The sequence below is a fragment of the Myiozetetes cayanensis genome, unplaced genomic scaffold (assembly GCF_022539395.1).
Source record: "Myiozetetes cayanensis isolate MyiCay16 unplaced genomic scaffold, myiCay2020 scf3, whole genome shotgun sequence".
Lineage (NCBI taxonomy): Eukaryota > Metazoa > Chordata > Aves > Passeriformes > Tyrannidae > Myiozetetes > Myiozetetes cayanensis.
In genome coordinates this window covers 49,885,551-49,896,001 of record NW_026087521.1, presented here as the reverse complement: position 1 = coordinate 49,896,001, position 10,451 = coordinate 49,885,551, and the positions used below count along the sequence as shown (strand labels likewise).

General features: G+C 43.6%; 1 protein-coding gene across 4 annotated transcripts in view; it reads left to right on the top strand.

The window, feature by feature from the left end:
* Nucleotides 1–2,534: 2,534 nt before the first annotated feature.
* ZC3H7B (zinc finger CCCH-type containing 7B) overlaps nucleotides 2,535–10,451 on the top strand; it is a 46,464-nt gene continuing 38,547 nt past the window's right edge. For 2 of the 4 annotated variants that reach the window (XM_050323880.1, XM_050323878.1), the window contains exons 1-2: nucleotides 2,537–2,790; nucleotides 9,220–9,281. In XM_050323880.1, the coding sequence (XP_050179837.1) occupies nucleotides 9,229–9,281 (53 nt within the window). In that variant the 5' untranslated portion in view covers nucleotides 2,537–2,790; nucleotides 9,220–9,228. Of the gene's footprint in view, nucleotides 2,791–9,219; nucleotides 9,282–10,451 lie in introns of all 4 variants that reach the window. The other 2 variants (XM_050323881.1, XM_050323882.1) reach the window with 2 other exon arrangements.

The window sequence follows — 10,451 nt, the reverse complement described above, 5'->3', positions numbered from 1 at the left end:
CATGATTTTTAGCAATAAACAGGACCATATTAAATGCATCTGATTCCCTTCCCTGTCATTCTCCCAAATATTGGGTAATTACCTGTGCCAGAGGGGCAAGAATAAAGTTGTTGACTGTAGGTGGAGCTATGTTGGAATGTAGGTGTACTGTGCCATCGTAGCATAGATTCCATATATGCTATACATTCCCCCTAAAAGAAAAGCTTTACAAATCAAAGTAATTTCTACAACTCGGTATCTAGTTTGTAGCAGGGATTTGTGGTGTTTCGACTCTTGCTGACTACCTGCACATGAGACCTCGATAATGATGCTTGCAAACTGTAAAAATCTTCATAAACCACTAAAGAAAGATGTTTTTTCATGAGAGGAGCAGTACATGCGGGATCATGACCTCGCAGAACACCTATCAGTCTTACAGGCAAAGCAAATTGCGCTGGAAGGAAGTACAACATGGCATTCAATTGAAAATGCAGTCTTGAAAATGAATGTGTTTGAATTAAAAATTAGTGCTTATTCCAGCATAAGTCTTGATCATGTGTACATTTTCGTTTTGTTCCTCTTTCCCCTCCGCTCCTCTTAAGCTTTCCTCTTCTCATCCAGCTGTGATGTCGTTTTCTTTCAGAGGTGCTGCAGGGTTTGAGGTATCTTGGGCTCTGTACCTCGTTTGATGATGGCTTTGTGAGGCTGCCGCTGTGATTTGACATATCAGCTCTCCCAGTGTTTACTTTCTCTCACCAGACCTGCTCCACCTTTCTTCTACCCAAAACTATCCCTCTCCAGGATTTGTCATTTAATGTACGTTTTGCCCAGAAGCTTCTACCAGAGGCCCAGCTTGGTGAGACTCTACTCATTGTCACGGTGTCACTGTCTAAAAATAAGAGGGAACAAGTCTCATGAAGAGATAATAAAAATAAATATTGACTTATCCATGGATCCAATCTTTGAATCATAATCAATATCTTAAAAAGTGCATTGTGATAAAGCATTGTGAAGAGCATTATGTAGTGTTCTCCAGTGTCATTATACATTATACAATTCACAGCCTATATTTCATACATTTATCAGTTTATTGTGTTGACAGAGCTGCCACAAGCCAATCCTACTCAATATAATAAAGTCTTTCCTTTTCTGCTCAACATATTTTAAATATTAAACAAGTTTAGTACACTTCAGATGTTTCCTTCTACCTGCCTTTGAATCTTGTTGGAGTTGCTTAGTTGCAAAGCACAAAGTGACACTCCTGTGGGGCACTGTAAATAGAGAAGTGAGACACTCAGGAGTAAACATGTCACTGATTACATTGGAAAAAAGCTGGTAATTTAAACCAGTGTCAGTCTGGAAATGATTAATCTGATGGTAGACAGAATCCTTTAGGGGGAGGAAAACCTGTTCTACCAGGGAGGTTGTACTGGGAGCTGATCATAGAACTCATTTGAGAAGGTTATTTTAAGTTAGTGATAGAGGAGCTGAATAGAGATGAGTGAATCCCCCCATCCAAGGTGGTCTGTGTATCTGTGTCTTCACAACCTTTTCCCATGATATAACAACATGAGCCACTGGGCCTCTTTTGCTTCCCACCAGCAGCTCTGTTCCTGGGGCTCTGCTGGCATGGACTGCTGTGGAGATTCAGTTCACTTTCTGGAAATATTGAGGGATTTGGGATGAAAACAAGGCAAAAATATGGTTCCAAAAAAGTGCCTAAACTCACATGTGTATACATAAATACAAAATATTTATATATAAAATATCAATTAACAAAAATAATATAAAATATAAACAATATAAAATATAAAATAAACATATATGTGCATATGCACATATGTAATACATGTGTGTATATATATTACGGTTATATGTAGAATGTATAATATAAAACTCTAGAATATGAATATGTGTATATATATATATCTATATATATACACATACACGCACGTACACATGCAGTGTGTATTCCTTTCCACCCAAAGATTTATGTTTTCGGAAGATGTTATTTACACCCCTCAGCAGTGCAGGGTGGAGTAAGTAAGGTCTGTCTGGAGCAGATAATTGCTCTGCCATAAGCAATGGCTCTGGCCCCCATCCAGCAAACATATATGGGTGGGCAAAAGGGTCACTGCTTCACGTATGTGATAATCCTGGGGGGTGCCTCATAATTCAGTTCATTGCTGCACTCGTCTGCATGCAATCCCTCTGCAGATGCAGCTTTTCTTTCTTTTGGGATATATTTTTTATATCAGTGAAGACAACCAGGAAGAAAAAAATGTTGCATTAAAATTAGAATGGAGAGTCGACTGCTGAATTGGGGGGGTGTTTTTGGTGGTTTGTTTTTGGTTGGGTTTTTTGTTTCCTTTTGTTTTGGTCTTTTTTTTTTTTTTTTTTTTTTTTTTTTTTTTTTTTTTAGTTGTTGTTGTTGGGGTTTTTTTTTTAAGCCTAATTCACCTTAAAGAATCTCAAAACCAGCCACAAGGGAAAGATCTGTGAATTTTTGTAATGGAAAGCGGTAGCCTCTAGGGCCCAGAGGATATGCAGGGAGGCATTTTCTCTTGCTGGTGCAGCTGAGAGCGAGCGAGCGAGAGCGAGACCTGGAAATGAAAGTAAAGAGATCAGGAGGCACATGGAGGGAGCTGCAGGGGCAGCCGATCCAGAAGCAGAATGCTGCCTTCTGTAATTAAATAGCACTTACTATTATTATTACTTTTAGTAATAATACATTAATAATATCTCTAGTAATACAATACCATTTATCAAGGAAAGTTTATACATAGTGTGGGGGGGAAAACCCGAGAAGAGGTGAGTTCTTTATTTTTATTTTGGGGGGATTATTTTTGTCTTAAACCAATTCTATATGTGTGTGTGTTTGTGTATGTAGAAAGGGGTGGACTTGAGAAACAAGAAAATCTGGATGTTGCTTCATTAGAAAGTAAGGGTTTCAGATAGTAAATGCATAGATGAAACGTTGTGTAATTGCAAATTAAAAAAAAAAAAAAACCTCGTGATAAATAATACGAGTGAGATTTTGAAGCTAACCCCTCTTCCGCCGAAAATATGGGGTTTGCAAAAAAAAAAAATTGTCAGACATCCTAATCCCACCCCCCGGAAAAAAATGTAGTAGTCTAAAATTGGGTAGCTAGGGGAAAAGCCCCTGGGTTTATATGGAAAACTTAGTATTAATAGTGTTTGTCCCTGTTTGGGGTTTGTAGGTTCGAGATCTGTGTTCTGGTTTGTATTTAGGCTGCAGTTTCCCCCTCTTGTTTGGTACAAACCCCATGAAACCGCAGAGAAGCCCTTGTGGAATTGCTTTTTAGATGCGTCTTCCGTAGGGGCTTCTAAAGTTTATCAAATAAGAAGATGGTGTTTTGGTTTTGTTTTTGGTGTTTTTTGTTTGTTTATTTTTAATTCTTTAATGTTTTAGACAGTTTCCGGGTGGCAGGGGACGTTATGTGGTTTGGGTTCGGTTTTTTTTTTTCTTTTTTCCTCTTAAAGCCGCCTCCCAGACTTCTGGAGATGTGTGATTTTTATTTAAGCCAACGGGGGGTGGGGGAGTGGGGAAGGAGGAAGAGTATGTTTTGGTTTGTTTTCCTTTTCCCGGGAAACTTGGATGTCTCCTGCCGCGGGAGGCCCCTGCCAGCGGGGCCGGGGTGGTGGGGATGTTGGGGTGCCGGCGCACGGCAGAGCCCCGGGGGCGCGGAAGGCGCCGCGGCCCCTCTCCGTCAAGGCCGGCCGAGGTGGCGCCTCTGTCAGTGGCGGCCTCTACGCAAGGCCGGGGATCGGCGGCCTAGTGCTGGCGGTGGGGGGAGGAGGCGAGCGAGGGCGCCCGCGCCATCCGTGTGGGAAACAGCCCCGGGATTTAGTTTTACAAATGAGGCGGAGGAGGGCGAGCTGGGTGGCCACGAAGCCAAGTGGCCGAGGGGCGGGCAGTGTCACCCCAACTCCCTCTCCCGGCTCCTTGGCTGTGCTGCGGTGGGGGCAGGAGAAAGGGTGCCCTGTGGTACATGGGGGTGTTATGTGCGGAGCACAAGGCTGAAGGGAACGGAAAATAGGGTGTTGGGGGCTGGGGTGGTCTCTTGAAGCTTAAGTTGCCACTGCCGTCCCCCTTCTGGGGAAACTTAAGGTCACTGCTTTTATTTTCAGTGACGAGTGAGGGGGTTGTCACTACCTCGCTCTGCATTCACTGGGTGCAGTGAATACTGCTGGGTGAAGCTGGTGGCACTCCAATGACCCCAGTGGTGTTGGGGAGCAGGAGTGGCACTAGTGGAGTGCTGGGATGTGAGACAGCAGCCATGGAAGTACCTTGGGATGGCTGGTGTGTGGAGGGATGGGGGTGTAAGGCCTGGTGGGCACAACGTGGTGGTGGGGAATCCAAGAGCTGTTGGCTGTGAGCAGCATTCAGACCCAGGGAGTGGGGCATGGCAGAAAGCAGATGCAGGAGTGAACAGGAGCTCAAGTTTGTAATGGGCTTTGCAGCTTGTCCTTTGTTTGACGTGTGCCCAGCTACCTATTCTGCTGCACCACTGAGGTGACCAAACTGCAGCCAGTGAAAACCTCCCATGTTGCAGATCAGTGCATCCTGGAGCCTTTTCCTTCAGGAGCTCCAGTCTCAGCTCTACGACCTGCCACTTGCATCTCAGTGTACTTATTTCTGGCTGAAATGTTACAGTCAAAGCCTGAAAGTCGGTCAAGTGTGAACTCATTGCCATCCCATAAATACAGTACGAAAAACTTTGCCCAAATTCAGCTCTGGCAGGGTTATGAATAACCTGTGTCCTTGATAAGGTAAATACAAATCTTTCTGTTCATCTCGTACTATCTCTACCCATCTGCCTATCTAGAGCATATCTACCCAGTTTGTGATTCAGGCACCAAGTTTACTGGCTCATGCTTTCTTCTGAAGACAAGAAAACCATTTTGCCTGTCTGCAGCATTTTATTTCTGTCTGGCAAATAGTTTGTAACTCATTGATGAACTGTGAATAAAGTTCTCTTTAGATGCTTAGAGGATAAATATAAATGTCTCTGGACTGAAAGGATAAGAGCTTTGTAGTGGGGATATAAATACTCTGGATTTGAATTCTGCTGGTGATTTGAGTAGACAAGTCTGGACAGACAGATTTGGTGGGGGGGAAAAAAGGACTCTTAGACACAATGCTTCATGAAATGTTTTCTGCTGTGTTTCTAAAAATATTTATAAGACAGAGAAAACAAAACCTTTGTGCTTAAAATTAATTAGGCAGTAGTTGTGGTATGGTGTGCAGCAGAACTGAAGTGTTGCCCATAATGGGTGGCTTGCTGTGTGTTGGATTTTGCCAGCGTAACGAGTGTGCAGCTTGGTCCGGGGGTTGAACGAAGTATGGCGGAGAGGCTGGAATGATGAGAGGAGACATAAGTGACTGAGTTTGCTGTGGTGGGGGAGGAGGTGTGAAGAGCAAAACAAGGGTCTGAATGGCAGCCTTCAGCAGTGGTTGTGGCAGGCAGGACAGGGGAGGGGTCTGCTGAGCATGAAGGAGGTGTGCAGTCATGTTGAAAGGGAAAGGTAGTTGTTCCTGAGAGGTGTGCAAAAAGTTGTTGGGGCGGCAGCACGTGGTGTGCATTTTGAGGGTGTTGCTGTGAGGAGATGAGTCTTATGTGAAAAGTCGCGGCATAAGCCTGAATGTGTGACAGAACTTTAGCAGAGGAAGCTGGTCATCCACTTGCAAGGAGAGAGGAATGTGGGGAAGTATCAGGGAGCAACAGTCTAAGAGGGGAGATCAGGGGACATCGTGGTTTATGTCTAAAGAAGGCAATGGAGGGTTTTTGGGTTGAAGAACATTCACTGTTGAAGATGAGGGTAGGACTGCAGAAAGTAAACAGCATGCAGTAAACACAGAGGGTTGTTTTTTACGATGATTTTTTAGCAAGGATCAAATTTTAGCTGTGTATTGTGGGACTTAGATGCAGGAGGTTGGTCAGCCATCCACAGGAAGCAAGGATGGAGTTATTCATGCTGGATGCAGTGGCAATGGTAGTGAGGAGAGAAAAAACAGAAGGGGAGCTCTGGGATGCAAGAAGTGTTGGGTAACTCTAGAAAGGAGACGTTCTGGAGCCATTCCCTGTAGTCCTTTGGCTGCACTCCAGATTTGGGTCAGTAATGTTTGAATACCCTTCTCTGTGGGCAAGCAACAGTAATCAGTTCTCATTGTAACACATGCCCACATCCTACTATGTGGGATGTTTTAGCAGTGGGGTCAGGGTAGCCGTGAGAACAGGTACTGATCTCTTCTTTGCTTCTTGTAGAGTGTTTTAAAAGCTGAGCTTAGAAAGAGAAGTAGACTGTGCATATCAGAAGTTTTTCGAGGTGGTGATTTGTTCTGTGGATATATACAATTGTAAAGGTGTGCCACAGCATTTTGGACTGCAGCCACTGATTTTGTGATGACCAATCAGTGTTCAACTGCTCTCCTCACAGTCACCAAGAATCTCCATTTTCATCAGATCTGTGGGCTGCCTCTTCACTTCCCTGACTTTTGTTCTCTCCAGCATGGCTCATGGCTCAGGGAACAGCAAGAGCAGGGTTGCTCCTCAAGGGAGGACAAGTGAGTAGCCAAAGGTGATAACAGTCACCAGCAAAGCTGTCACTCACTAGGGTACAGTCTCATCATATCTGAACAGTGCAGTCAGAACTAGATGCCGGTAGCAACGGTCCATCAACAGTCCCAAGGAAGATGTGATTGTGAATTGGGTCCAGGGTCCACCAACGAGTTCAGCAGTAGGAGGTGGAGCAGGGATATAAATACTTTGGATTTGAATTCTGATGGTGATTTGAGTCTGGACAGACAGATTTCATGGTGGGGGAGGAAAAGGCTCTTATACACAATACTTCATGAAATGTGACAGAGACAGGACCAGACAAGCTGCCTGTGGTGCGGGTCATAGGTTTGCCCTAGAGGTAGGACTGAGGACAGATTCACCCACAGTATAGCTCAGACAAGGCAATATACCTGGACCTCAGCTGAAATGGAGCTCCTAGACTATGGACAGAGGATGCAATAGGTGGGAGTCCAAAATGGGGCTGTTTGGAGCACTTCAAGCCTTTCAATATATTCAGGGACCAGACAGCTGGAAATCTCTCTTTCCTCCCTGTGCTTTCCCCATGAGCTTCTGTGAGGGTCCGCTTGACTCTTTTGCCTCCTCCCCCCTCCAGTTTATCTCTTGTCCTTTCCCATGGTGACTTTACCTGCTCTTGTCTCTGATGGTCTTTGAGGTTCTCCTACAGTTCTCTGGGTTTACTCTGTCTTCTTTTGTGTCTTTCGCTGCTGTCTGTGTGGAAATGGTTCCTACTGCTGCTCTTCCCCTTGTCTGTTCTCTCTTACTTTATCTGTATTTGCAGAATCTCATACAGGGAGAAATATGAAATGAATTGCCTCTGGCTCTTTTTCTACCCCTCGAACCTGTCTGCCTGTAGCATTAGTGATCATATTAACCTCACAAGTCTCCATGTTAAATTTCCTTGTTTCTTCCTGATTGCTCATGATTCAGGGTATTTATAAATCATTCCAGGCCTTCTGTTGGTGTTGTGCTGGGGTATACCAGCTCTTTTTCATCACTTCTGTTGAAAGCCTTTGTAGAGATGCTGATCATAACTCACCTTGTCTGTTGGCTTTCCCTTTCTTCCTGCGCTGCCCATCCTGTTCCAAGTGCAGCTGCTTAAAATCTTCTACCTCCTGCTCGAACCAGATTGCTCCCAAATTTATTGCCTGATGACTTACAAACTGTCCAGTGTCACTTTCAAGCTCTTGCTTCCTTCTGCTGCCACTTTTTTCTGGGCTTTCTTTTCACTCCTGCCTTTCCCGCTTCCCCCAACTCTCCTTCTTTGTAATGGGCAGGTATCAGTTCTACATTTTGTGTGGCACAGAGCACAATCAATAAGGGCTTGCTGAATTGTCAGGATTGATTTTTATATACCTTAAAGGCCTCTTCACTCCGTTCCAGATTGAATGTGCCATAGATTCTGCAGGATATCTTAGAATGATAGGGATGGTGGGTGAAGGGAACGAAGGGAACTGGGTGATAATGTTCTCCAAGTTGTTGCAGTGTAGAGTTAGAGAAATCAGTTTTTATCATGGTCTCTTCAGAGGCAATCCCATGCTGAGGAGGCACAGTGTCTTCAACTGCACCTTATCTCAGTGTTTCTGTGCTTGCTGCCTTTGTCCTCAAGTTCCTGTTCCTCAGATGCTGAGCATTTGTGGTCGCAGCTGGTTGATGTGAAATTTGCTGTCACTAGCAACTCTATTTTGGCACAAAGTGTCATCCTTTCTCGCCTTTGTTATTCTTTTCTTGTGTAGCAGACCTGTGTACCTTAGAGAAAGGTCAGGGATGAAGATCATGTATCTAATGATGTGATTCAAGCCTGGTTTAGGTAAGAAAAAGGTCATAACTCCAAAATGTCTCCATCATACTTGCAGAGACCAGACTGGATTTGGTCAAAACCAGAAAAGTTACTGTGCCCATATTTGTCTCTGACTACGTGTGGATAACTCTCTCTTGAGCCTTCCTGAGGCACTGCCCACCCCAACTTTAAAATGCTGCAGGATGGGGCTCTTTCCCTCTCCAGAAGAGTGTTTCCTAGTTTGTGCTGCTCTAACCTGCTGGTTTTCAGCATGGAATCCTCATTGCATGGATTCAGTGCTGTTCTTTTATGTGGACCATGCCAAGCAATTCCATCTCCTTCCTTCATGTCTCTCACTGATGTACCTCCATACACCTTACGTAGATTACTTGTTTCATATGCTGTGCAGTAAACCAGTTTAAATCTGTCCCAGGTAAACACTGATCAGAGTTGCTTATCATGGGAGGGTCTCAGCACAAATTCCTAAAATGACTGCCAGTGCAGAGAAAATGTTGTTGTTGTTTTTTTTCTCTTTCCTAGAAGGCAGTGATGATAACAGTTGGTTCCCATTGCTTTATTTACTGACAGCCTAAGTAGAGAGCTCAAATTGAAGTAATTCCTCTTTGCCCATGTATCCTGTCAGTGGCATGTGAGAAAAAGCAGATACTTGGTAGTGAGCTGCTTGCTGTTCTGTATCTGCAGTGTGGATAAATCATGGGCTTTGGTGTTCAGGGCATCTGCTCTGGAACATTTTGTTAGTAGTAAATTCAGGCACAAACAAAATACTGTGCTGTTTAATTGCCAGCAAGACCTAAAATGACTCATTTTGTGTTGTTTCTTTTTCTTCTTCCTCCACAGCCAAGTATAATGGAGAGACAGAAGAGAAAACAAGAAATAGAGAAAGGACTTCAGTTCATTCAGTAAGTGGACAACCTCAATGTTCCCTGTGGATTTGAAGGCAGTTGTCTTTCTGTTGAGGATTGCAGGAACTGAGTTCTTCCTATTCACTGCTTTGGGTTTTCTGCATGGGAAAAAGATACTGTCCTGAGAATTTTTGCTGTGATTTTCCAGAGTTCTTCTTGTCCTGCCAGCTCCCTAAGCTTTAAATTCTGTCTTTCTAATTTCCTTGGGTTTTGCCCTCCATTGCATTTCCAGGATGATTTTTATAGTCAGCATAATGCTAGTAGTACTTGGACCTTCTACTTCATCTTCAGCATGAGGATCTCCAAGTGCTCTCTCAACAAGGTTATCCCACCTTTCTTAGGAAGAGAGATAGTGTTTCAATTCTGTAGGTGGGGAAAACAAGGTAAATAACTTGTTAGGTACCCCATATGGTGCCTATGGGAGAAACAGATTACCTAGGCTCTTTTACAGTTGCCAACCTGGTAGATGCCTCGGGTCACTCCTCTATGAATATCATGTGGCCCTCTAGAGCTTGAAGTGGTTGCTTATGTAATAGTTAAAACTCTAAATACTTCCTTATAAAATACGGTAGTATTTTTTCCCTCCAATATTTGAGTTAGCAAGGGCCTCAAACTCAGGCCCAGGTTCCATGATGAGTAATGAGATTGATTTGGGTTCTTTTTAGGACTTCTTTGCATCCTGCAATTAGTGTCACTGAAATCTGTGCCTCTACAGTAGGAAAAACCCTCACATCTTCCATGTGACATATTTATATCTTGTGGTGTGGCCACAATATTTTCACCCCAGTCTGAGACTAAATGGGGCTGATAACTCAATTTCAGAGATGCAATTGTGAGGTTTATTTTGGGAGCATTTACAAAAATGCCCAAGATTCTTGGGAAGAAAATTATTTAGAAATTTGAGGTGTTGTTCATGCATCTGGGGTGTATCTTGAACTCTGAACCAGGGGCAGTGCCGTTTGTTGGTTTGTTTTGGTGCAAAAGAGATAATCCAAGTTTATAAGCAGCATGAATGTTCCTTACAAAGCCATGACATTTCCTGTACCTAATTTTAAGGAGTTGATGGTGATCAGATGAAATCTAAGAAAAGTTTATTCTGTAACCACTAAGATCACGTATGCACTGTAGGTGAGAAAGGCTATGAAAAGTGCTAAGGATTCCTCTAGA